At 37.9% G+C, this 27,966-nt stretch overlaps 2 protein-coding genes across 2 annotated transcripts; one reads left to right on the top strand and one right to left on the bottom strand.

Annotated features, from left to right (window-relative positions):
* LOC109830203 (histidinol dehydrogenase, chloroplastic-like) lies at window positions 4,132-23,845 on the top strand. Its single transcript, XM_020397426.1, has 15 exons — window positions 4,132-4,248; window positions 6,090-6,236; window positions 6,327-6,448; window positions 6,532-6,584; window positions 6,665-6,737; window positions 15,172-15,273; window positions 15,355-15,456; window positions 15,542-15,613; window positions 15,681-15,743; window positions 15,813-15,854; window positions 16,514-16,573; window positions 16,659-16,769; window positions 17,140-17,310; window positions 17,401-17,491; window positions 23,310-23,845. The coding sequence occupies exons 2-15, from the start codon at window positions 6,113-6,115 to the stop codon at window positions 23,582-23,584; spliced, it is 1,461 nt and encodes a 486-aa protein (XP_020253015.1). The 5' UTR covers window positions 4,132-4,248; window positions 6,090-6,112; the 3' UTR covers window positions 23,585-23,845.
* Window positions 24,641-26,264, bottom strand: LOC109830274 (V-type proton ATPase subunit G-like). Its single transcript, XM_020397527.1, has 5 exons — window positions 26,045-26,264; window positions 25,864-25,951; window positions 25,652-25,752; window positions 25,422-25,570; window positions 24,641-24,936 (listed from the first exon to the last, which is right to left on the bottom strand). Exons 2-4 carry the CDS (start codon window positions 25,949-25,951, stop codon window positions 25,427-25,429), a joined length of 333 nt encoding a protein of 110 aa, XP_020253116.1. The 5' UTR covers window positions 26,045-26,264; the 3' UTR covers window positions 24,641-24,936; window positions 25,422-25,426.

Below are 27,966 nucleotides of genomic sequence, written 5' to 3'. Positions count from 1 at the left end.
TATATATATAGGGAGAGGTTCAAATAAAAACCTCACTATCCTAAAAACTAAAAACCAATCCTCTCCATTGGATCTAGATTCATCCAATGGCTGGGATTATAATACTATTACAGCTGCATAAGGGTAATCATGTAAAATTAACAGCCACCTGTAATGAATGCATGCTGCCACTGTAATGAATGCATGTGTCTGTTGAGTTCTCCAAAAGTCATAACATATCTCTCTCTCTCTCTCCAAAATCACAGCAACTCTCTTTTTCTCTGTCTCTCTTCAACATCTCCCTATCCAAAAAGTCACGGCAACTCTCTCTCTCCAAAACTCATCCCAACCTATCTAATGCTACGTTTGCCTTCGACTGCATCTCTATCAATGGTCTTCTTCAACCTTCGTCTTCAACCTTCGTCTTCAACCTTCATCTTCAACCTTCATCTTCAACCACCGTCTTCAACCTTTGTCATCGTTAAATTATTTTGACGTTTTAATGGTAAGTTTATGAAATTTGTTTGATTTTTCGTCTAAAAGTTTTAGTTTTAACCTTAAAGAAATTTGTTTGATTTTTCGTCTAAAAGTTTTAGTTTTAACCTTAAAGATCGTAGCTTTTTGTTGTAAAAGATGAAAAATTTCCTATTTTTTGAAAAGATTCATATTTCTTGAAGAAACCAGTTAAAAAACCAGTTGAAAAACGAAGGCACGCATGTGTGAATCTAGATTCACTGTAGTGAATCCAGATTCAGTTATGTAAGGTGTTTATTTTTTACCATAAAAATCGTAACTTTTTACTGTAAAAGGTGAAATCTTTTCATGGTTTAAAAATTTATAGCTTGATGATAGGCCATAATTTTGTGTACGAGCATAGCTTTTTGTTGTAAAAAGTGAAAAATTTCACTTTTTAGTCTGAAAAGTTTCCTGTTTTTGAAGAAACCAGTTGAAAAACGAAGACACGCATGTGTGAATCTAGATTCACTGCAGTGAATCCAGATTCACTGCAGTGAATCCAGATTCAGTTATGTGAGGTGTTTGTTTTTTACCATAAAAATCGTAACTTTTTGCTGTAAAAGGTGAAATCTTTTCATGGTTTAAAATTTTATAGCTTGATGATAGGAAGTTTGTTGAATCAAAAACTTTTGCTGAAGGGCATCTAATTTAAAATTTTGCTGTAAAATGTAAAATTGAAGTGAAGTGAATCGATGTTCACTGAACTAAATACAAACTTATATTTTAGCTTCAATATAAGTTATCGATGTTCACTGAACTAAATACAAATTTAGTTTAAGTAAAAGTCATGTTTTACGTACTCTTGAATTAAATTGGAAATCACAGATTTAGTTTTTTTTTGCAGGGAGTTGATAAACCTATGTGACTAGACACTGGAACAATGAATACGACGGGATGAATCTGATTTCACTTCAGTGAATCTCGATTCACTGAAATGAATCTACTTCAGTGAATCTCGATTCACATCATTGAATCGAGATTCACTGTAGTGAATCTCCGTTCATCCATGCCATCCACGTGCAAACGCAAGTCTTCTGAAGTCTATGAAGAGAACCTATCCCATTAGATCCATTGTTTCACTTAAGATTCATTGTACATTAATTTTATTGAATATTAATTTATATTGTTTATCTGTAACTCTAAAATAGTTGATTTATGTTTGCCCACTATCTGAATTTACCTGTACAGATGTAACATTATAATATTCAATATAGATTAAATCTCAATTCAGTTTTTGATTCATCAATGGTGATTCTATGTTCATTGATATAATGATTCTTGTTTATTTTTAGATTTAGGCAGCTAAGATGTAAACTCAAGTCATTTCAGTATCGGATTTGGTAAAAATTTTAAAAATTGTATTGGATAGTTGTGAAACCTTGAAAGGCCATAACTTTGTGTACGAGCGTCGTATTGAGGCGATAATTCAAAAAATGCCTCTATCATATAAAACGGAAGATAATTTGGTTTATTTGGTTTTAGACAAACCGAATCACAAATTTGACTTCACCGTAAAGATACAAACAAGATAGCGTCATATTGAGGTTATGGTTATTCAAAATAACTCATAAATTGTCGATAGAATCGAGATTCATCGTTATGAATTTAGATTAGTTATATTAGAATAAGAGTTGAACATGATAATCCATAAATATACAAACTAATCGTTATGAATTTAGATTAGTTATATTAGAATAAGAGTTGAACATGATAATCCATAAATATACAAACTAAAATAACTTTTGTATTAATCAACAGTTAACGACAAACTTAGATTTGGTAACACTGTTTAAAGATATAGTAACTAATCATTAATTTTTTCTCAGTTTTGAACCCTTTCTTGATCCTTGTTTGACACTAACAAATTCATCATGGTACTGCTGGGCTTTCATTGTCTTCTCTTTAGCCAATTGGTTAATTTGATCAGTCAGATATTGGTAACAGTAGATAGAACTCAATCTCTTGAGCTGATTGAATTGTCGATCATGTCCATTTTAACAATAAATTAGCAGGATATTCAATGATTAGATAATAAATTTTATTATTATACTGTCAAACAAAGTCTCTCATGGATGAATCTCGATTCACTATAATGAATCGAGATTCACTGAAGTAGTGAATCGAGATTCACTTCAGTGAATCGAGATTCACTGAAGAGATTGAGTGAATCGAGATTCACTGAAGATTCACTGAAGTGAATCTCGATTCACTTCACTTCAAATAGTCACTGATGCGGAAGAAACTTCATCCCTTCGTATTCATTGTTTCATAGGCATGTCTCTTCATAAAATAGAAGCAACAAACAACCAATGAATCCAGATTCACTAGAGTAAATCCGGATTCACTCCAGTGTATTCAGTTTCACTTCAGTAGCAGCACAACAACACAACAATAGCAACACAGCACAACAAGACCACCAACTTGTGAACAACAATTAAATAAATATTAACTCCAACTTGTGAACAATAACAAAATAAATATTAGCTATATATATGGCTTTCGATTCACTCCAGCGAATCTAATTTCACTTCATTAGCAGCATAACAGCACAGCAGCAGTAACTCAGCACGACAAGACCACCAAAAGATCAACCTTTCGTCAACAAAAAAAAAAAAAAACAAAAAGAAGAAAATATTTGAACATGGAATGGTTTTACCCCTTCTTGAAGAAGCGGGTTTCTTTCCTCTGTTTGTCTTTATCTTGTAAAGAATGTTGTGACTTTTGGAGAGAGAGAGAGAGAGAGAGAGAGAGAGAGAGCTATTGTGAGAAGATGAGAGCTAGGTGAGAACACATGAAGAGAGAGTTACAGTGAGAAGATGAAGAGAGAGAGAGCTAGTGGGAAGTGAAAGGACGTTAGACTTTTGATAGGAGAGAGAAAAATTCGTCTGGGTTAATTATTCCGTGTGATTTCAATGTTTACACTAATAAATGGTTCCTATTTTATGTTTACACTAATAAATGGTTCCTATTTTACCCCTATTACATAATAAAAAGCAGCTGATGTGTAGTAAAGTTGTATTTATTTTCAAATCTGCCATTGAAATCAAAGACTTTTATCAACTTAAGTTGATATCCATCAAACTTCCTAGCCACTCATTTATTAATATAATTTTTTTTTCATATTATGCAAGGATCCCTAGGTAATATAAGTAGCGAAAAAGTTTGATGGACAACTTTTTGCTATCCACTTAAGTTGACACAAGTTTTTGCTCTATATTTTTTTTTGTTGACAAGGGAAACCTGGTCACCTCAGCTTCAACATAACTCCTTTGGAGTCCGCCAACGACCCTGGTTCGATTCCCTTTGGTCCCCACTTTTTTCTTGCAAGGAGCTACCTTTAATACCAATGGCTCATCCCCACCGACAGGAGTGGCGAGCAGCGTGGGGACCATTAGGACGCAAACTGGTGAGCATATAACGGGCTGAGCCAGAGAGACCAGAAAAACCCCGGGTTCCCCCCTCCCACCCTAAACTTGAGAGGACCAGGTGAATGCAAGACTTTGCTCTATATATATACAATAAAAATGGATAATTTTAACACCCTAAAACCGGACGGTTACAAATACAAGACTTTGCTTACGTGGAGCCCAAATCCATTCACGGGCTAAAAACATCTAGGTGGGTTCGAATCCTGCAGTTGGATTTTGTAGCGTCCGAATAGGGTCCGACCCGTTTCTCCCTCCTCCGCTGATCTCAATACTCCTCGAGCCTCTCTCTGTACTCTCTCCCCCTCCCCCCTCGGCGATTCTAGAGGTAATTTAAATTTTATTAAATTTTCTCTCTTTTTACCCGCCGAAAATCATAGAATGCTATTTTTTTTTTGGCAAAAGCCCTGCTTATTTTTTTGGGGATTAAGCAATGATTTGCCTTTTCTTGTTGTAAAGATTAAGAAAATTAGAGGGCATTTAAAACTCTGTTCGTTTCCTACTGGTTCCGGTCGGGGTATAATTTGCCTTTTTTGATTTCATTAAATTTGAGTGATGAGGTTGTTGGGTAATTTTTATAAATGTTGTAATTACTATTTCCTTTTATACAATTAGCTTTGTTACCAATGTAGGAGAACAAAGTTTGGTATAGAGAGATATTCAGATCATCATATATGTGAGGATAGTGAACATAGACAAACTTTGGAGAGGATAATCAAAGATAGCGCAGGGACGAAAATCGTCGTATCTCAAACCTTGTATGCTTTTATGTTTGGGGGGTTTTAAAAAGGGTATCCAGTTTGTATATTAATTTGCGTAACCAAATCAAGGATGTGTATGTTGGAGAAACCTGGGCGAGAGAGCGGAGTCGATCGTTTCTGAGTCGCCACTGACTTTCATCAAGAAGCAGCATGTAATAGAGCAGCCAGTATATATATTTTTATTTCTTTACATTTCTGATGTATGGACTTATTGGGCATGGTATGTGTTTGACGGCTATGTAGTATTAGTTGATGTGGATAGAGAATCAATAATGTCGAAGCAGAAAGGTGGGGGGAAGCTCTTGCATTTGGATAAGTTATCAATGAAAAATGCAACATGTAATGTTATTTCAGCACAGTTGCGAAAAAGGAACATCTGTATCGTAGCAATTGATTGTGAGCGGATATCCTAGATTGGTCACTTTTTTGCTAGTTAGAAACTTAGAACAAACCCTCAATCGGATTGGTTAAATTGAGGAGAACGTTGTTCATAGATTCAAAGTAGGAAAGCTGAACTGGAGATCTATGTGATTTGAATGCCCATGAAGAGTGAAAGTTCCATGAGACCACTGTAAGCCTGCAAATATTGGGCAATTAATAAACATGGTTGAAAACTTAGTGTGGCAAAAAAGAGAGCTATATTTTATAAGAGCTCAAATATGAGTACATTCCCGAGAAGTTAACTCAAGAGGTGATCCGTATGAGAATTGATTGAGATGGTTTGCAGTTATGCACAAAGGCCAGTGCGTGCGCTAGTCAGAAGAAATGGTAGGGCTATAGCTAATAGAGTAAGGAGGCATAGATCTAGGCCTAAGTGAATTTGATGGGACGATAAGAGAGTGTTATAGTGCTTAACTTTGTCGAGGAAATGACCCTTAGTATAACTAAGTGGAGGAAAAAGATTCAAGTGGCCGATCCCAAAATATTTGGGATAAAAGCTTTGTTGATGTTGTTGTTATAAGAACTATAAATGTGAATATGGTGTTGAAATGTATACCATTCTAGGTGGTTTTTTTAGTAAACTCATTTTTGCCAACAATCAATAAGAAGATAATACATATCTTTCACTACTGTTTTCCAAATGTCTCGGTTGGCAGGTTCAAAGTAGGTTTCACCTTGACCTGCAAACTGTTGCCTTTCTCACTTGCCAATCCCTAAAACCTCACTCTGGCCCTACCTGCTCACACATAATATTTTCATCCACCTTCTGGAAATACTCCCTGCTCACCAAAAGCCATCTATCCTGGCACTCTCGAGTTGCCCAGTCCCTTTTGCTTCTGCAAAGATCCAATTCCCAAGAAATCCTGGCCAATGAATCAACTGTATGAAATATGGAACATTGTCTGAATTTCTCATAAATTATTTTCAGTAATTCTTGATTATGCTGTTGTACATGGTATCATTTCAGGAAATCAAGATACAAGGCAGTGGATGGACACTGCAATTCTGTCTTTGTCTGGGATTAATCAAGTTATTTGCAACAATAAACTTCAAAATTTCCGAATATCTTGTGGCCCTAGAGCTGGAAGTTATAAGCTATGCTGCTTGATTGCAGGTGTTAGAGTTATCCAAGTGATTTATTTTAATTATGTTATTAAATAAAAAAATAAGATTGTTTTTTATTCTTTTTTACTTCTTTTTGCAGGTTTCAGGGCTCAAACTGTTAGGTGCGCAATGAAATCTTACAAGTTGTCAGAGCTTACTTATGCTGAGGTCAATAGCCTCAAGGCTCGGCCTCGAATTGATTTCACCTCAATTTTTAGTGTTGTGAGTAGCTTGTCCAATTGTTTATTGGTTGAAACTAAAAGAATCGAGACCAAGTAATGTTACTTGATGTTGAATAAATTTAGGTGCAACCCATTGTGGATGATGTGCAAAGTAGAGGAGATGCTGCTGTTGTAGAGTTGGTGCTTCTTCAATTTTATCTTTTAACTGACGTGGAAGCTCGTGTTGACTTATTAATTATAAATTTTGATCTTGCAGATACACCTCGAGGTTTGACAAAGTTACATTGAACAAAGTGGTAGAGCTTGTCTGTGATCTTCCGGATCCAGAGGTAGGTTGATCGAACCAAATTTATATTTTAGTTCTTTCATAGTATATATAGAGGTACTGATAGATCGGAGGGAAAGTAATTACTTTTCATTTAGTTTTCATTTTTGTTCTTGCAAGCTTTTGCTCTGCTACCATTAAGTTTATAACTTTATATATGTTACTTTGGTATCACTCATGTAAACTTAATTTCTGTAACAGTTTAATTGATCTTATTTGTTATAAATTTAGATAGGAAATAGTCTATTAGCTTTTCAAAACACCTATTGAAGGAAATCGCACCTGTGAAGAACAGAGGACCTCGTCGGCGACCTCGACGACGACGGTGGACGGCAACGGCGTCGATTGCTGGTGGAGGCGGAGCTCAGGCGACGAGGAGTTCAGGCGTGGGCGCACCTGTGGAGCTCGCCTGACGCGGTCGAAGAACCTGCATGTGGAGAACTCGCCTGCGGGAGTGGTGCTCACCTGTAGCGGAGGCCTTGATTTCGCCTGATCAAGTGCGAGTGGATCTCGCCATAAGAAATGTTGCATGCGGGTTCTTGGGATTTCGCCTGTCGATGGGATATAGCTGGAGCCAGCTCGAGCTTGAGCTAGGGTTTCCCTATAAAAGGGAAACCCTGTTCACTCGATTCTTTGGAGCAAAGCTGAGCGGAACTTTTCAACAGAAGAAAACTTCTTCTGTTGTGGCGTCGCCTTAACTCCATACTTCTCAGAATAATTTGAGAATCAATTTTCGGTCAAGAAAATTGCTCAGTTCCTGTAGCATTTACTACAGTGAAGATAGTTGGTGTTGTGAGAGCTCTAGTTTGAGATTCTCACTTTTATAAGCTTTGTAATTTCTTGTGGTTAAATAAGAAATTATTTGTGTGGCTCCCGTGGACGTAGGCAAGTTTGCCGAACCACGTATATCTGTTGTCCCGCCTTATTTACTTACTGTTTATCTGTGTATTCGTTATTGCTTGTATTGGTTAGCTTGAGTTTGGCTTAAACTCGAGCTAGGGTTAATTCTCTTGAGGATATACTAGCTTCCGCTGCGGTAAGAGCGCCTCGCGCTCTCAACAATTGGTATCAGAACCCTTGTTCAGATTGGAGGTGGTAAAATTTTTGATTTGAGGTGGTGCTTGTTTATTGTTGAAATTTCTGAGAGAATTAGATTTATTAATACAAGCGGAGAATGACGTCCACAAGTAAAACAGTTAAAGTGGGAAAGTATGAGATCGAGAAATTCAATGGGAAGAATGATTTCTCTTATTGGAGGATGCAGATGAAAAATTCGCTGATTTCGCAGAAATTACACAAGACTTTGGCGGGAAAAGAGAAGAAGCACAAGGATATGTCTGATGAGGATTGGGAGGAGCTGGATCTGGAAGCACGAGCGTCGATTATCCTTTGCCTTGAAAGGGATGTAGCTTTCTTGGTGGATGGAGAGAAAACGGCTGCGGGCGTGTGGTTAAAGTTAGAGAGCACCTTCATGACGAAGAGTCTAACGAACCGGATCTATTTAAATCTAAACTGTACACTTGCAAGATGGAGGAAGGCTTGTCAATCCGGGAGTATATCAACAAGTTCGATAGGATCTTATCGGATTTGAAAGACATTAAAGTGACAGTGGAAGATGAGGATCAGGTTCTTCTACTACTTCTATCTCTGCCAAAATCTTATGAGAATCTGGTTCAAACACTAATGCTTGTGGGTGATAGTTTGTCGATGGATGAGACTAGAACGGCGCTTCTAGCGGATGATCTTCGGAAAATTGCATCTAGTGATATGGCCACTAGTGGTAACAAAGAACAAGCGCAGGGGTTTTTTACCAGAGGAAGAGGCAATGAGCGAGGAAAAGGCAAGGGAGGAAAGTCTAGATCAAAATCAAGACCTCTTACGGAAAGACCGTGTTTCAAATGCGATGAGCTAGGACATTTCAAAGTCAATTGTCCTAACAAGAGAATAGGTAGGAAGAAGAATAACAACAAGACTGAAAGACGAGAAGACAAGGAAGAGGCGAGCTACGCTTCAGAGGAAGGAAGCGATAAAGAATGCTATGTCGTCACGGGTGGCGAGGAAACCTCCGGGAAGTGGATACTTGATTCTGGTTGCTCTTACCATATGTGTCCAAATAGGAAGTTGTTTGCTATCTACAGGAGCATTGATGGTGGAACCGTACTGATAGGGAATAACCATGCTTGTAAAACGGTGGGGCTAGGCGATATCAAGATCAAGATGCATGATGGAGTGATTCGAACCTTGACGGATGTAAGGCACGTTCCCGACTTGCGGAAGAATCTAATCTCAGTTGGTGCTTTGGATTCGAACCTTGACGGATGTAAGGCACGTTCCCGACTTGCGGAAGAATCTAATCTCAGTTGGTGCTTTGGACTCCGGGGGTTGCAAGATCGTAAAGAATCTAATCTCAGTTGGTGCTTTGGACTCCGGGGGTTGCAAGATCGTAACAGAGAACGGAGTGAAGAAGGTTGTTCGAGGTTCCCTAACAGTGATGAAGGGTGTTCGTCACGGTAACCTATATACTCTCTCGGGTACGACGGTGACAGGAGATGCAGCAGTTGGAGCTGAAGGAAGTGGTGGAGACGCATATGAGCACACACAGTTATGACATAGGCGGCTTGAGCACATGTCAGAGAAGGGTCAGGATCTGCATAGTAAAGAGGGTTTGCTTAAGAATCTGAAGAAGCCTTGCATGGATTTTTACGAGGACTGTGTGTATGAAAAGGCGCACAGGGTCCAGTTCTTGAAAAGCAATCACAAAATCAGAGGTATACTAGACTATGTGCACACGGATGTTTGGGGTCCGGCTTCGACAACTTCCAAGGGCGGTTCCAGATATTTTATCTCATTCATAGATGATCATTCGAGATATACTTGGATTTATTTTCTGAAGCATAAGAATGAGGTATTTGAGATATTCAAGAAGTGGAAGGTGATGGTTGAGAACAGGACATGAAAGAAATTGAAGACATTGAGATCTAACAACGGTACAGAGTATACAGATGGTGCCTTCAAGGAGTTCTGCGATTAGGAGGGGATTGTCAGACACTGGACAGTTAGATCTACACCACAACAAAATAGGGTCGCGGAGAGACTGAACCGAACATTACGGGAGAAAGCAATGAGTATGCGATCTTATGCTGGTTTGGGCAAAGAATGGTGGGCAGAGTCGATTGCTACAGCTTGTTATATTATGAATCGATCTCCACATTCGATATTGGACGGTGATACACTCTATCGGGGGTGGTCAGGGGAGCATGCAGATTATGAGAGGCTCCGGATTTTTGAATGTACCGCCTACTATCACGTCAACGAGGGAAAGCTTGATGTGAGGGCTAAGAAGGTAATTTTCTTGGGGTATGCAAAGGGCGTAAAAGGCGCCTTTGATGTACAGAAGATTCGAAGTTCGTGATCAGCAGAGACGTTACCTTTGATGAGAAGTCCATGATTGCTAGGGTGCCCAAAGATGGTGGTGTTGAGACTGTTGGGACTCCCGAGTCACAGGTTATTGAGATAGAATCTAAAGACCAGCCAGGAGCTTGAACAGGAGAGGCATCATAGGAGAATAACAAGCACTACAATAACAGCAGCGCGAGGATAGCATTGGCTTCTACTAGGCCAAGACGAGTATACAAGCAGGTACAGAAGCTGGGGGCTGATCAACCCCTGAAGCACTATGGGCATGTTAATTTGGTTGAGTACGCACTCTCGGTGGAGGAAGATGAGCCGGTCTCCTTTAAGAAAGCTATTCGGGATAGAGATAGCGAGAGTTGGTTGGCTACGATGGAGGAGGAGATGGAATCTCTCCGGAAGCGAGAGTTGGTTGGCTACGATGGAGGAGGAGATGGAATCTCTCCGGAAGAACCAAACATGGGAGGTGATCCCATTGCCCACAGGAAAGAAAGCTATAGGCTGTAAGTGGTTGTATAAAAGAAAGGAAGATCATTCAGAGCTCGGTGGTACGATGTACAAGGCGAGGTTAGTGGCTAAGGGATTTGCACAAAGAGATGATGTGGATTACAATGAGATCTTTTCTCCGGTGGTGAAACACACTTTTATTCGGGTGCTATTGAGTATTGTTGCTCATGGTGATCTTGAGCTGGAACAACTCGATGTTAAAACGACCTTCTTACACGGAGACTTGGATGAAGAGATCTATGTGCATCAACCTGAGGGTTACAAGGTTGAGGACAAGAAGAATCATGTATGTCGCTTGAGGAAGTCATTGTACGGATTGAAGCAATCTCCGCGATAGTGGTACAAGCGATTTGACTCCTTCATGCTAAAGCATGAGTTCTCTAGAAACGAGTATGACTGTTGTGTCTATATTCGGAAGCTTCGTGAAGGTGACTATATCTATCTTTTTTTGTATGTGGATGACATGCTTATTGCTTCTAAGAGTAAGGTGGAGATAGATAGGTTAAAATCTTAATTTGGTAAAGAGTTCGAGATGAAGGACATGGGCGCTGCAAAGAAAATACTGGGTATGGAGATAAGGAGAGAGCGGGAGAATCGGCGATTGTTCTTAAGTCAGAAGGGCTACATAGAGCCGGTGATCGCGAGGTTCGGAATGCAAAGTGCTAAGTCGGTTACTCTATTGGCTCCACACTTCAGGCTCTCAGGTAAACAATCTCCCACTACAGCGGAAGATAAGACACACATGGAACGTGTTCCTTATGCTAGTGCAGTTGGCAGTTTGATGTACGCTATGGTGTGTACACGCCCAGATATTTCACAAGCGGTTAGTATGGTCAGCAGATTCATGGCGAATCCGGGAAAGGCGCATTGGGAAGCTGTGAAGTGGGTCCTGAGGTACTTGAAAGGTACCGCAGATACGGGTCTGTGTTTTGGTGGAGATACATGTCAGATTGATGGGTTTGTGGACTCAGATTATGTGGGCGATCTAGACAGACGGCGATCTACTACTGGTAATGTATTCAGTATACATGGTGCTCCAGTTAGTTGGCGATCGATGTTACAGGCTACAGTGGCACTTTCTACTACAGAGGCTGAGTACATGGCCATGACAGAGAGAGTGAAGAAAGCATTGTGGTTGTGGGGTCTGTTAGATAATCTGGGGATTGAGCAGGATAGTGTGAACTTGTAGTGCGATAGTCAGAGTGCAATTCATTTGGCTAAGAATCAAGTTCATCATGCTCGTACCAAGCATATCGACGTCCGGTATCATTTTGTGCGGGATGTCATAGAGGAAGGTGATATTTCTCTCATGAAGGTGCACACGAATGAGAATCCGGCAGACATGTTAACCAAGGTGGTGACAAGTAACAAGTTTCAGCATTGCTTGGACTTGCTTCATATCAGCCCGTGTTAATCTGCCCAAGAGGGCAATAGCAGAACTACAATTAGCTTGATCCCTGTGGAGGGTACGTAGGCAGCCGCGGTATAGTGGCGCAGCTGGTTTGACCGAGTTTGGTCATGTTTGGTGTTCGCGGTGTTCTTCTGGTGTTCGTCCAAAATTTGAGGTTTATCAAATGATGGACGAGGTGGAGAATTGAAGGAAATCGCACCTGTGAACAAGGTTTTAAATAGCGGTTATCGGGGATTTATCGGACGGCCAAAATCCTTATCGGATAGCGGAAATCGGGGATATATCGGGGATAAGTAGTATTTATCGGAGTGATATACTGGATGATGTATATATATAATATGATAACTAAAAAATATAATCTAACCATACTTAATGAAATATAAACATACCAAAATGTAAATCATCATGTTTAGAATCACTAACCAATTATAGAAAGCAAAACTTGCATCTTGACTGCACGATGAAACTATTCGATTGCATAGCCTTACTTATCGGCCGATAATCCCGATAAAAAAACCTTACTTATCGGCCGATAAGTACCGATAACGCCGATAACTCCCCGATAACTTGCCAAAAACGATAACCGATTAAAAATCCAAGTTATCCTATCGGAGAGCTCCCAAATAAGAACCCGCCTGTGGAGAACTCGCCTGCGGGAGTGGTGCTCGCCTGTAGCGAAGGCCTTGATTTCGCCTGATCAAGTGCGAGTGGATCTCGCCAGAAGAAATGTCGTCTGCTGGTTCTTGGGATTTCGCCTGTCGATGGGATACAGCTGGAGCCAGCTGGAGCTTGAGCTAGGGTTTCCCTATAAAAGGGAAACCCTGTTCACTCGATTCTTTGGATCAAAGCTGAGCGGAACTTTTCAACAGAAGAAAACTTCTTCTGTTGTGGCGGCGCCTTAACTCCAGCGGTACTTCTCAGAATAATTTGAGAATCAATTTTCGGTCAAGAAAATTGCTCAGTTCCTGTAGCATTTACTACAGTGAAGATAGTTGGTGTTGTGAGAGCTCTAGTTTGAGATTCTCACTTTTATAAGCTTTGTAATTTCTTGTGGTTAGATAAGAAATTATTTGTGTGGCTCCCGTGGACGTAGGCAAGTTTGCCGAACCACGTATATATGTTGTCCCGCCTCATTTACTTACTGTTTATCTATGTATTCGTTATTGCTTGTATTAGTTAGTTTGAGTTTGGCTTAAACTCGAGCTAGGGTTAATTCTCTTGAGGATATACTAGCTTCCGCTGCTGTAAGAGCGCCTCGCGCTCCCAACACCTATCAATGAGTTACTAAGCTCATATTGTATTTTTGTCCCATCTCATATATATTTCTCTGTAATAATCTCTAGAAGAAGCCAGTATGGTATGCTGTTTTAAAAGTGATGCACATGTTATTTTCACTTGGGAAACAATGAGTTGGCTGGCTCTTTTTAGTGATCAACTAAATGTTTCTGTTCATTATACATAAATGATTCAAGAGGCAGAATCGTAGGTGGCCAAAGGAAAAAAAATGGAAGACACACTGAAATGCATATCATAATTTACCAACATCAGGTTATTTATATTTGATTTAAGTTATTGATCCACAAATCTAGTGTCGGCATGGACTGGTTAAGGCTATTGATTAATATCTCAGAACTGACAAACAGTTTATTACTTAATGTGTGTTCAGAGCGGTAACACTATTTTGTGATTGGAGAGCTTTCTGGAAATTATTTTCAGCTGGATACATGCATGATGATAAAAAACCTGATCGGTTGATTTTGAAAGGTTCTAGCTGTGAATCAGTGTATTAGCAACATTTTCAGTCAACAAGAAGCTCAAAGAAAACCACCTATCCTATGCAGTTGTGAGGAGAGTCCACCAAAGGCAATTTGAATGGGACAACATCTGAAAGAACAGTAAACGGACACAATATATCAAATTACATCCTTCCAAGGCTGTGGAAATATTATCTGACCCTTGGATTTGATTTCGAAGTGTAAGCGAGCTAGGAAGTTCATTGTCTTTTGGGATCGTTCCTCCTTTTTTTCATCCAGCCTTGTTTCCACTTAGGATTTAGGACGCAAGAGGGGAAAAAGTTTCTGAGAGTTTCCTGAACTTTCCAATTCTTGATCCTACTTTCTTGTTTTACGTTGTTTCTCTTTCCACTCTCTTCATGGAAAGGGGTCATTGCTTACCCTTTACTATACTGGAAAGGGGTTATCGCTCATGGTTTACTATAATTTTGAATTTTCAGAGGAAATGTAATTTAATTTAGATTTGTATGTGCATGCAGCATAGAAATATTAAAACGGAAAGGGAAAAACTCAAGACATAAAATTTGATAACAAAAGTACCTATTATAACTTATGTGATTGATTTTTCTGATATTGTTTAATATCAAGTGTTTCTTGCGTATAAACCCCTCAAATATTCCATATTTGCAAATTTACCCTTCAAATATTTGTATTTGCAAAATTACCCCCTTATTCTGTCATATTTGGGTTTTCTACACCTCGAATGTAATAATATTGGTTTCTAAATAGAACAATGTCAAAATTTTCAATAATTTCCAATATATCACAATATTTTCTGTTTAAAAACTAAAATCCTCAAGAGGGGGCGGGGGTAGAGAAACTCAATATGAGAGAATTGACGGGTAACTTTGGAAATACCAAGATTTGGGGGTAAGTTTGTAAATATGAAAGCTTTGAGGGGTATATACGCAAAAACACCTAAAATCAAAGGCGATACCTTTTACAAGGTATGTGATGATGATGTATATATCTGCAGATTATGAGCTATGACATTGATCTGTAGGTTATGAGTTATGATGTATATATTGTAGAGTGTAACCACATAAAGAATTTGTTTAAATTGTAAATGGTTGGAAGGAAGAAAAGAAGAATTATGACACAGAAAGCCTGATAAGATACCACAAGAACATCAAATAAGAAAACGCTAGGAAGAATAATCAGATATCCTTTCCAAACTTTGAGCTAATGCACTTAATCAGTTTTTCTAATGGGTTTATGACCAGATATTAGTGTCCTTAGCTAGCATTCATTACCGATTTTGTATAAAAGTTTTCTGTCAGCTGAATGAATAATGACTAACACTAGCTAAACTGCAGCTAGATCCAGCTGTGAAGGAAGCATTTGATGTGGCATATAACAATATATATGCATTTCATCTTTCTCAAAGGACTCCCGAGAAGAATATTGAGAACATGAAGGTAAACATTTACTTTCATGTTTAATTTGGTTTGAATTGTTTGATAGCTTTTATTATTATTACATATAATATATTTTTATAGGGTGTCAGGTGCAAAAGAATATCAAGGGGAATTGCTGCTGTGGGCTTATATGTCCCTGGGGGAACTGCTGTCTTACCATCAACTGCTTTGATGCTATCAGTGGTATGCACCTGTCTCAAACATCTTCTTTTTATTTCCTCAAGTAAATTTAAGAAAGCTGACCTTCTATTTTTTTTCCTTTAATCAGCCTGCTCAGATAGCTGGATGCAAGACTATTGTCCTTGCAACTCCTCCAAGTAGTGATGGAAGTATCTGCAAGGTAGAATCTTTTGAGAGATCTTAGTACTATTATTATTATATAAAACATTACTAAACATTTCCTGCAGGAGGTACTTTATTGTGCCAAGAAAGCTGGTGTGACTCACATATTAAAAGCTGGAGGAGCTCAGGTGCAAATTCTTTTCATAAGCTCAGTTTTCTTCGCTTTATTAGACAGCCCTAATTTGCTTTGTTAGCAGGCGATTGCAGCCATGGCTTGGGGGACTGCATCTTGCCCGAAGGTAGTGACACCAATACCATAGCTATTCATCATGAACTCGTTACAATGAGCCAGAGACATGTAGATTCTTGTTGCCTTACTTTGAAAAGTTATTTCCTTTTATGCAGAAGTTTTGTATCCTGATTTAGCAACTTGCATTCTATGGCTTCTACTTGGTGATTGATAATAATCATTGAATGATGTAATTAAAGATAAAAAATGTTTTGGGAGAGATTGTCTCTTCATTAATACATCAAGGGATGGCCCCTTTGGTTTCCACCTTCTGATAGGTTTTCTTCAGTCTCAGGGGGATAGGAAGAGGAAACGTTGTGCATTAACGCTAATTTTGCGTTAACTTTCTGCACCCTGACTATTTTTTGATCAATTCCATGCATATCCTTGTTAAATTATCAATCAAAAGAAGAAGAAGAAGAAGAACCCCAATATACTGAAAAATATTGGTTTATGAAAAGAGGATATATTACATAGTATCTGTGTAATCTTGTAGGAGCTGAAAGTGCATGAGAACTAGATTCCTAGTTATAATTTCTTGATATCGGGTATTTGGTTTAATTTGGCCTTTAATTATTATTTTTTCCATACAACTTCTATGGTGTTATTACAGTTATTGTTGGATGATTTATCAAAATAAAAAAAAATTGCTTTCATGATATTTTGCAGGTTGAGAAGATTTTTGGGCCTGGTAATCAGTATGTTACAGCTGCAAAAATGATTCTTCAGGTATGTTTAGTTCAAAACACCTCTCTCTCTCTCTCTCTCTCTCTCTCTCTCTCTCTCAACATGTTGTTCGCTACTCTTCCTGCAGAACAGTGAAGCCATGGTTTCCATAGACATGCCTGCAGGCCCATCAGAGGTTTTAGTCATTGCAGATAAGCATGCAAACCCTACCCACATAGCTGCAGATTTACTCTCTCAGGTATCAACTTTTCATCCCCATTAGTTTTTTTTGCCGTCTCCCAAGAAGGAAGAGATGAATATGCCTTTCATTCTTCTTTCTGGTTTTGATGATTCACGGCATAGCTAGACTTCTAACGTTGTCCTTTTGAGATCTATTAATGAATCAATTTGCAATGCCTACATTTTGAGCTAATGAAGTCCCAGTGCCTTCGTGCTTATTAAAGAACCTGACTTTGGGTTCAATTTCCTTATCAAGTTGGGGTTCATATTTTAAATGCAATCAATCTGAATCGGGCTCATTTTACTCTTCTAGCTTGATCCTACAACTCTGATCATTTTCCCCGTAAGTTTATGGTGCAAGCGCTAAATGGCTGTTTTGCTATACGCAGGCAGAACATGGTCCAGATAGTCAGGTTGTTCTTGTGATTGTTGGAGATGGTGTTGACATCGTTGCCATTGAGAGTGAAATTAGCAAACAATGTGATAGCCTTCCAAGAGGAGAGTATGCTTCAAAAGCACTTGGCCACAGCTTCACTGTATTTGCTCGAGATATGGTTGAGGTTGGCTAATGAAATATACATTGCCCGCTCAATACTCTAAGATGCTTACTGTTTGGGATAAGTTGAACTATATCTATTTGTTCTTTTCAGGCTGTCTCATTCTCAAACTTGTATGCTCCTGAGCATTTAATTATTAATGTCAAAGAGCCAGAGAAGTGGGAGGGTCTCATTGAGAATGCAGGTACCACTTCACTCTCATGTTACATTGTTATCATCATCCACAGTTGGATTTCATTTTAAGTCCCAATAGGAGCTCTTAAAAAAATGATACTGAATAGTTACAACATCCGGCTAGTGGATGACTACATAGAGAGAACATCAGGCTAATTTTCAAGCAAAGTCTCCTGTATGGTTGTCTATGGATCCAAATCTAGCAATCGGCATCATTATTGTTGCTACATCAGAGTTAAAAAAAATTAAATTTCATGATATTTCTTGCCTATATAAATATTACTTGTGATGTGAACAATTACCTAATACTCGAGGAGATATTTGGTAGTGAAGCAGCATAGTTGGATTAGACCCGTATACGGCGATTATTGCATAAATCATGAATATTGAAGTGACTTTCCTACCTCAATCTCCGTTGCACATTTATTCTACACTTAAGTTGTTATTATGAGCAAGATTAAGACTGAAAGTATTAAGTGGTTCTGGTCCATATATTACTGACTTGAGAGGTGCGCTATGTGCCATGGCTTGATATCGCTGTTATTTTTACTTTGAATCAAAACCCACCAAACACCACTATTCCACCAACCCAAATTACTGTGTCACCAACCCAAAACACTATTCCACCAACCCTTTTGAAGGCTATAAATAGCGGAGAGTGGTGAATGGTTAGAGCATCGAACAGAGATCTAGAACAGAGAGAAAAAGAAAGAGAGATTTGAAGAGAAAAGAAAAAAAAGAGTTTTCTTTGTGTGTTCTCTTCTTTGTGTGAGTTTGGTGAGACATTAGAGTGATCTTCCTTTGTAATCTTCTCTTTTGTGATTAGTGAAGTTCTCTGCTATTCTCGCCCGTGAACGTAGGTCATATTGACCGAACTACGTTAAATCCTTGTGTGCTGTTCTCTTTATTTTCACTGTGTTTATTCAGTGTTGTTATTCTTCACTTTTGTATTGACATCTTCCATGTCTGTGAAGCCCCCGTTGCAACAAATTGGTATCAGAGCATGACTTAGAGTACGTGTATCTGCTTATCGTATGCTCTGTGGCTGTCACTAAAAGTGGGTCCTCCACATCAGAAAATAAGTCAGATTATCACTTACTCTTTAAAGGCACTAGATACTATTCACGAGTATGATACTATTCATACGTAAGGTTACTGATCATAAGTACGATTTCTGTTCACAATTACAGTTACTGTTCTAGTGGGCTTCAAGATCTTCTGCAAAATACAAAGTGAAGATATTTGATGGGAGAAATAACTTCAGTTTGTGGAGAGTAAAAATGAGGGTTCTCTTAGTACAACAAGGACTGTTTAAAATTTTGTCTGGAAAAGATAAGTTGACGGAATCTATGCCCGATTATGAGAAAGAAGAGCTGGAGATGAAGGCGCATAGTATCATACAGCTCTGTTTGGCCGATGAGGTCCTACGGGAGGTTGTCAATGATGATACCGCCTCCGGCTTGTGGTTCAAGTTAGAGAGCTTGTATATGACGAAATCTCTAACGAACAAGCTCTACTTGAAGCAACGCCTCTTCACCATTCGCATGAAGGAATGTATGCAGATTAAAGACCACTTAGATGAACTTAATACTATTCTTATGGATTTAAAGAATATTGATGTTAAAATCGACGAGGAAGATCAAACCCTTATCTTGTTATGTTCATTACCTCATTCCTATGAAAATTTTATCAATGACATGTTTTATGGTAGAGATACACTTTCTTTGAAAGATGTTAAATCAGCCTTACATTCAAAAGAGGTAAGACAGAAAGTGTCTGTAGTAGGAGGAGAGGATCAAGTTGAAGGCTTATTCGTTCGTGGTCATCCTGAAAAGAGTGTTGGTGGTAGAGGCAAATCTAGAAATATGTCTAGATCAAAGTCCAAACCAAAAAAAAAATATTGAATGTAATTACTATCACAAGTATGAGCATATAAAACCTAATTGTCCAGCGCTCAAAGCAAAAGATAATTCACGATCGAAGTCTGGGGAGGTAAACCCTTCAGTTGTCACTGTAACTGAAGAGTCTTCTAGTTCATATGAAGTTCTTTCAGTTAGTGTTAATACTCATTCACAAGATGAGTGGGTTCTTGATTCGGTTTGTGCCTACTATATGTGTTCGTATATGGATTAGTTTGTCACATATCAGTCTATCGATGGTGAGAATGTCTTATTAGAAAATAACATGCCTCGTAAGACTATTGGTATCAGATCAATTAAGATTAAAACCCATGATGATATTGTTAGAACATTTAGCAATGTCCGACATATACTAGAGTTAAAGAAGAATCTCATTTCTTTAGGCATTATTGACTCAAATGGTTTTAAGTTTTCGGCTAAAGGTAGAGTTTTAAGAGTTAGTAAATGCTTTCTTATTGTAATGAAAGGAAAAAAAGTAAATATCCTTTATATCCTTAAAGGCAGTACAGTGACAAGTGCTGCAGCAGTGTCATCCTCAGAAGATTCAGATTCTAAAACTACACGTTTGTGGCATATGTGGTTAGGACATATGAGTGAGAGAGGACAAGATGTATTGAGCAAAAAAGATCTGCTTTGTGTTCAGAAAACCAGTAAGCTAGACTTTTGTGGGCATTGTATATTGACAAACACCATAGAGTCTCCTTTAGTACCAATGTTCACAGAACCAATGGTACTTTAGATTATATCCATTCAGATATTTGGGGTTCCATCGAAAGGTGGAGCTCGATTTCTGCTAACGTTGATTGACGATTATTCCAGAAAAGTTTGAGTGTATCCTTTGAAGCATAAGAGTGATGTGTTTGTAACCTTCAAGCAATGGAAGGTAATGATTGAGAAGCAAACATGAAAGAAAGTGAAGCGCCTCAGAACCGACAATGAGATGAAGTTTTGTTTCGCAGAGTTTGACCAATTCTGCAAGAATGAAGGTATTGTGCGTCATCGTACAGTTCGACATACACCACAACAAAATGGAGTTGTAGAAAGGATGAACATAACACTTTAAGAGAGAGCTCAGTGCATGCTCTCTAATGTCAGTTTGTCAAAAGATTTTTGGGCCGATGCAGTCAATACAGCTTGCTATTTGATAAACGGATCTTCTTCTACAACAATTGATTTTAAGACTCCAAAAGAGGTATGGTCTGATGCCCCTGCTAATTACTTTTATTTAAGAGTATTTGGTTGTTCTGCTTATTTTCATGTTAATGATGGTAGGTTTGAACCCAGAGCAAAGAAATCTATCTTTCTAGGATATGTTACTGGGGTGAAGGGATATAGATTGTAGTGTTCTGATTTCAAATCACCTAAGTTTATTATTAGTGGGGATGTTACTTTTGATGAGAAATCCATACTTCACCCGAGAAAGGATTTTGTTATTAATACCCCACGTACTAAAAATGAGTCTAGCAAGCAAGTGGAGGTAGAGAGCTCAGCTTCAAAGAGAGTGCTTGAGGGCGCTCATGTTGAACCAGTTGATACTACAGAAGGTTCAACCTTAGATGCTGACACACCACAAGAGCAACAATATAATATTGTCATCGGGAGAACAAAAAGGCAGATTCGACCTCAACGCTATGTAGACATGCTTGCTTACGCTTTGAGTATTACAGAATCGATTGAGATTCCAAAGTCTTCTACTTATAAGGAGGCTATTAGTGGCAATGAAGGTGCAAATTGGACTGTTACGATGACTGAAGAGATGAAGTCTTTTCACAAGAATCAGACATAGGAGTTAGTGAAGTCACCAATGTGACAGAAAATCGTTGACTGTAAATGGGTGTTCAAGAAGAAAGAAGCTTCGGATACATATTCTGTAAGGTACAAGGTATGCTTGGTAGCTAAGATTACAATCAGACAGAAGGTGTAGACTTTAATGAAGTATTCTTTCCAGTTGTAAAAAACACACCTCAATCCGCGTGTTGCTTGCTATGTTGCTCATTTTAATTTGGAGCTTGAACAACTTGATGTGAAGACGACTTTTCTACATGGCGAGCTTGAGGAGCAGATTTTTATGCATCAGTCAGAGGGGTTCACTGTTGAAGGAAAAGAAGATCATGTGTGTAGGTTAAAGAAATCTCTTTATGGGTTGAAATAATCTCCGAGACAATGATATTTGAGATTTGATACTTTCATGTTTGAGCATGATTACTTTAGGAGTAAATATGATAGTTGTGTTTATCATAAAAAGCCCAATGATGGTTCTTTTGTGTATTTACTTTTGTATGTTGATGACATGTTGATTGCAGCTAAAGATATGTCAGAAATCAACGAGTTAAAATCTCAACTCAAGCATGAGTTTGAGATAAAGAACTTGGGAGCAGTAAAGATGATTTTGGGGATTGAGATCCACAGGAATAGGAGAGAATGAAGTTTATTCCTATCTCAGGAGAAATACATCAAAAAGGTGTTGGAAAGATTTGACATGCTTGATGCCAAGCTTGTGAAGACTCCGCTTGCTGCTCATTTTTATCTTTCAGCAGATTTGTCATCTTAGACTGAAGAGGAGGAGCAGTACATGTCTTGTGTTCCTTATGTGATTGCAGTTGGAAGCATTATGTATGCTATGGTTTGCACCCGTCCAGATATTTCACATACAGTCAGTGTTGTGAGTCGGTATATGGATAAGCCTGAAAAGATCCATTGGTAGGCTGTGAAATGAGTACTTAGATATTTGAGAGGATCGGTTAATATTGGTTTATATTTTGGCAGGAACACAAACTCAGATTGCAGAATAAGTATTCTGATTCAGATTATGCGGGCAATTTGGATAAGAGATGATCCCTGACAGGTTATATATTCATTTTTTCAGTAAGTGCCATTAGTTGTAAGGCGACTCTACAGTCGTTAGTTGTTTTGTCTACCATAGATGTAGAGAATATGATGGTGACAGAAATAGTGAAAGAAGCCATTTGATTAAGAGTTTTGGTTGAAGATCTCGGCTTATATCAATGTATTACTATGATATTTTGTGACAGCCAGAGTGCTATACATTTGACGAAGCATCAGATGTCTCATGAAAGAACCAAATATATAGATGTCAAGTACCATTTTATTAGAGAAATTAAAGTCATCAAAATTGAAAATTTGGTACTGCAGATAATTCAGCAGATATGATGATGGAGCCCGTACATTCGCGCAAGTTCGAGCATTGTCTCGAATTGCTTGGAGTTCAATAAAACGGATGTTAAGCCCGTAAAGGGCTTCTGGCGAGACAGTAAGAGTAAAGAGAAGATCTTCATATTCAAAGTTAAGGTGGACATTTGTTATTTTGACTTTGAATCAAAACCCACCAAACACTAACCCAAATCACCATGCCACCAACCCAAAACACTATTCCACCAACCCTTTAGAAGACTATAAATAGAGGAGAGTGGTGAAGGGTTAGTATCGAATAGAGATCCAGAATAAAGAGAAAAAGAAAGAGATTTGAAGAGAGAAGGAAAAAAAGAGTTTTCTTTGTGTGTTCTTTTCTTTGTGTGAGTTTGGTGAGATATTAGAGTGATTTTCCTTTGTAATCTTCTCTTTTGTGATTAGTGAAGTTCTCAGCCGTTCTCGCCCATAGACGTAGGTCATACTGACCGAACCACGTTAAATCCTTATGTGTTGTTCTCTTTGCATTCACTATGTTTATTCAGTGTTGTTATTCTCCACTCTTGTATAAACATATTCTGTGTCTGTGAAGCCCCCCGCTGTAACAATCGCTTTGGTGCAACATTAATGCTACAAACGGAAACATTACTTTTTTACAACCGACATGACATCTAATTTTTCAAGAAAGATATGATTAATAATTAAAAAAATCTAAACAATTTATCGACTAACAGAAGTTCACTTCCATGAAAACAATTGCAGGCTCCGTGTTTTTAGGGCAATGGACGCCGGAAAGCGTGGGTGACTATGCAAGTGGGACTAATCATGTCCTCCCTACTTATGGGTATGCAAGGATGTATAGTGGAGTGTCATTAGATTCCTTTCTCAAATACATCACTGTGCAATCTCTAACAGAAGAAGGATTAAAGAATCTCGGTCCTTATGTGGCGAAAATGGCCGAAGTTGAAGGGTTAGAAGCCCACAAAAGGGCGGTTACCCTCAGACTTCAGTCCATGGAAGCTGCTCTCCCTATTTGAAGCCGATTCTCGCGATAAATTCTTAAACTGTAATGTTTAATTATTTGGAATTTTTGTTGTGTTATGATGTATAGGATGTATTTATGTGCTATTTCCAGTAAGCTTGATGAAGAACTTTAAAGCAGGGATGTGACTGGCAAAAGCCGTCTAGAGCATATGCCTGAACTTTGTTTTGGCGAAATAATGTAAAGATTGTTTGTTTGATAATGAATTGTCCCCGGCACTAAATTTAATTGAATAAGGGATGATTTTGATTTGTAATGCTTGTGTTCTATTCTTTTCTGTAATACCAACTTCTTTATCGGTTCCCTGTAGCTCTCTTCTTGAAGAGAAACTGACAGTATTAACAACTGAGGGTATCACTTAGATGTCCTATGAAATTATAGGGATGGAAGGAGAAGAACAAAATATTTGCAATTATCGATACCGTTGTTCTCATTATCGCGTAGTAACTAACTGCTGTTTCATCAGTAGGTTCTGTTTCTTCACATCTAAAGGCAACTGGTTACATTAACACATCAACATTGTCACTTTGCATTCATGTCAATATCATTATTGACTGTGACCCTGCACCATAGGATGAGTTGCATCCCCCGGGTACCTTTGTTCTTCTGTTGCAGGACATAAGACTTTGTACGATGAAATTATCGGTTTGGCGCAGGAATTTAAACCCAACTTTCTTCAAGCGTATGAAAAGTGTACATTTACATGAAAGCATTCAAACTTCAAGAACTTTTGCCTGCAGGAGATTTTAAGTCCTTGTTTAAATTGCTTCAGAGTAACGAAAACAGACAGACAATTGACTTAAAACAGGTGGCTCCTGGAAACAACTAATCAGGAGGATGAGGGGAGGGCCTGAAAGGAGGAGGCCTCCACACAAATTTTGATCAGATTTCAAATATTTTTCTTAGGAATTTTCACTTTTGTAATTACATTTCACATCTCTGCTGACCAAAATTTAATTCCACCTAAGGCCCATCATCTCTTAAGAACAATACCGACATGTAAAATGTTGCCTACGACCATTTATCGCTTCACACATTATTGTTGCGAAAATTTCATCAGGAATCAGTTTATTGAAGAATATCCAGATAAACATGCTAAGCTGAAAAAAAAAGCTAAAAAAGAAAATAAGGTAACCATTGAAGCATTACCTGAAAGTACTCGGGAGTAATCGAAAAACAATGTTCTTATGAACTCAACAAAAAAAAATTAACACGGTAAACATCCATGTTTCTTTTCTTCTTTATTACAGATCACTCCGATGAGATGAATAACAAGCAATTAGGATAGCACGCTCCAGAAAATCGAGCCCCGTTATACCTTCCCCCGAAAATTCTCATCGTGTGAATCTGTTGAAGGATATAAAAGAAGGCAAATAATTTTTTGTATGTTAGTTCATCAAATATAATGAATAAAAGTATGATGCATCCTATAATATCTTCTCTCCCTGCACATAAAACTGTTATCTAACCATGGATTCTGAATGTAAGGCTCAAGCATTCGAGTTAAAAAGAAAGACTACTCCTAATAATATACATTCGTCCAATATGTAGTTTCAAATATGTAGTTTCAAATAGAGGCCATTCGTCGAATCCTCTTAAGAGATGAACACCTGGAAAATTTCATAAAAATGCAATGTCAATATGTAGGGGTTCTGTTTAATCAGTTTTAGGGGCTCACTTCATGCAATGTTCAGTATGTGATACAACCAACCTCGAATAATCTGCATTAATTACTTGCTTTTGATTTTCAGTAAAGTCCTACGATTGAAACTGATATCGATGAAATCAAGAGCCAAGCCGAAGAAGAAAAGGAAGGATGAACTCCTCCTCACCTTCATCAATTTCTCACGGTGGTAATGTGCTTCATGAGCATGCCTACGACATCGGAACGAATGCTCTCAGTCGCATTCTTCAAGTTATTGATCTTCACCTCAGTCTCCTCGTCGAGCCTCTTCGCATTGCTCCCTGAGCTCCCAGTGCTCTACAATATCACAAATAAACCACATATTCATCACAACAGATCTCACAAAACAACTACCCCAAAATAAAAAAAAAGATTTACATGGGAAATGTTCTTCTGATATTCACTCTCCAATGAAGCCCGATACGCGATGACCTCCCTCTCTGCCTCTTCCTTTGCTTTCTTCAACCTCGACATTTTCTCTAAAAACACAAACGAGAATGATAGATTTAAAAGTTTGAAAACTTCACATTTTAGAGAGATTTCTCTGATGAAAATATAACTGAAATCTGCGTTAACATAATTTGGATTACTGTTTCTCGCGGTGGACACGATCTGCTGAGCCTCCTGCTCGGCGGTGAGCAGCATTTGAATGCCACCTTGGCCTCTCATTGCTTCCATCTATTTTTCTCCATCAAAAAATCATCCAAAAAAACTTGATTAAATTCGCCAAAACAAGAAACAAATTAATCGAGATATTTGAGAGAAACTTACCGATCGATCCTGGGTGGATGATGAGATGGGTCTGTGGATATGTTGAAGGAGAAGGAGAGGGAGGGGTTAGTTTCCTAATTTGTATGCGAGATTAATGGTAATAGTGAAGACTGGTTTTTTTTTTCTGATTAAGCGCCTGAAAATATGAAATTTTATAGTTTTAAATCGCTCCACTTTTTAAGATCATTTTAAATCAAAACTACCCACGATTATTTTTAAATGCCTAGATTATCAGCTTATGTGATAAAATGACTTATCACATAAGCTTCTTGTGAAACGTCTTATTTATGCCCAACTTAAACTAAAGAATCTTGAGAACACACAAATTTCACACAAATCTTACGAATTTCAGAATCATAAGTAACACTTATCCTTGTCAAATCATTACATCACAACCACATATGTATTCAAAGAGGGCCACGAAAGGTTACGTGTTGATCACGTGACGCTTCCGAGTCAGATTGGTGTTTGTTTGCATGCAAGTGAAAGATGAAAGTGAGGAAGTTACTTTCATTTAACAATTAATATGTTTGTTTTTCATGTAAGTGGTTATGAAAGTGAGATGCAAGAAAATTACCACATATGATTTAATGCAATTTTGACTTCCCCTAAAAAAGTGGTGAAGTCGCATAAAAGTGACAAAAGGTAACTAATTTAATTAAATAATTTTAATTATACTTTCTAATTAATCTTATTTTGTCACGTCATCTTCACATTGCACTTTCGATAATAATTTAATTTTCAAACAAACATTGTATTTCACTTGCGTGGTGACATGGATGTAAAAGTCATTTGTAAAAAAAGTAACTTATATATTTTAAATTCACTTTCAAATTGCCAAACACCCCCTAAGGGCGTGTTTGGTTCAATTTCTATAAAAAAGAGGAAAAATAAATGTACTCAAAATTTAATTTTCTTGTATTTCTACAAAATTTGTAGGAAAAGTTTATAGAACTCAAAAGAGTACCATATTTCTTGTTTTTTGCTATTTCTTTGTTTGGTTCAAAGTATGAAAAAGTTTCTAACTTTATAGAAAATATATTGTTTTAATTTTCTTTTGTTTGGTTGGATGTCACTTTATAGAGAATAGCTTACTAACAATGCCCATGAGAAATCACATGGGAAATGTAGTGATGTACTTAATTATTTTTTAATATATACGTCAGATTTCTGAGTGATTTCCGCTTATATTAAGCGGAAATTGATTTCTATAATATGTGATACTTTTCTGTACTTTATAGAAAACTTTTTTGTAAATTTTATTTGAACCAAACACAGTTTATAGAAAATCTCCAGAAAATTTTTATTTACAAAACTGTCACTATCAGCCATTTTCTATAAAGTTTTCTATAAAACCACTCAACCAAACAGCTCCCTAAGTATTCGTGGCCTGTTTGGTTCCTTTTTTTGGATGGTAAAAATGGGGAAAGCTGTCAAAAATGTCAGCTTTTTGACAGCTTTCCCCCAAAATCACCCCTTAAAAAGATGATTTTGGGGGAAAGCTGCCAAAAAGCTGACATTTTTAGCAGCTTTCTCCTCTTTTACCACTCAAAAAAACCTATCCAAACAGCCCCTTGCTGCAAGCAAGTTCTGTATTACCAGGATAATATTGTCAGATAAAGTAAATAAAATACAATACCAAAAAGCATGTATCACTAAAATAGCATCTGACAACTTTTCCACTTTTGAAAAAGAACGAAACACAAATATAGTTACCGATACGTGAGTTTAAAAAAAATAGTTCATTGTGACTATTTTGGGTGTTTGGATTGACTTTGGAAAATGTGCGGGTTCAAAAACAATGATCGCAAAACTTAGGGTTTCTAATAAAAATGACAAATCCAACTATCTGTTTCCCCCGTAAGATTCGAAGGACCTTGATCTCTCTGTCTATCTCTCTCTCTCTCATCAGACCGGACGGC

This window comes from Asparagus officinalis, chromosome 1, assembly GCF_001876935.1.
Source record: "Asparagus officinalis chromosome 1, Aspof.V1, whole genome shotgun sequence".
In the NCBI taxonomy this organism is placed as follows: Eukaryota; Viridiplantae; Streptophyta; class Magnoliopsida; order Asparagales; family Asparagaceae; genus Asparagus; species Asparagus officinalis.
Note: the sequence above shows the minus strand (reverse complement) of the source record. Positions and strands in the feature narration are given on the sequence as shown.

Excerpts from the sequence above, each read along its gene's own strand:
- LOC109830203 (XM_020397426.1), top strand. The coding sequence starts at position 6,113 with ATGGACACTGCAATTCTGTCTTTGTCTGGGATTAATCAAGTTATTTGC. Across the intron at positions 6,237-6,326 it reads GCTATGCTGCTTGATTGCAG|GTTTCAGGGCTCAAACTGTT; the intron begins GTGTTAGAGTTA and ends TTCTTTTTGCAG. Across the intron at positions 6,585-6,664 it reads GGAGATGCTGCTGTTGTAGA|ATACACCTCGAGGTTTGACA; the intron begins GTTGGTGCTTCT and ends TTGATCTTGCAG.
- LOC109830274 (XM_020397527.1), bottom strand. The coding sequence starts at position 25,951 with ATGGAAGCAATGAGAGGCCAAGGTGGCATTCAAATGCTGCTCACCGCC. Across the intron at positions 25,753-25,863 it reads CGTGTCCACCGCGAGAAACA|AGAAAATGTCGAGGTTGAAG; the intron begins GTAATCCAAATT and ends TTGTGTTTTTAG. Across the intron at positions 25,571-25,651 it reads ATCAGAAGAACATTTCCCAT|AGCACTGGGAGCTCAGGGAG; the intron begins GTAAATCTTTTT and ends GTGATATTGTAG.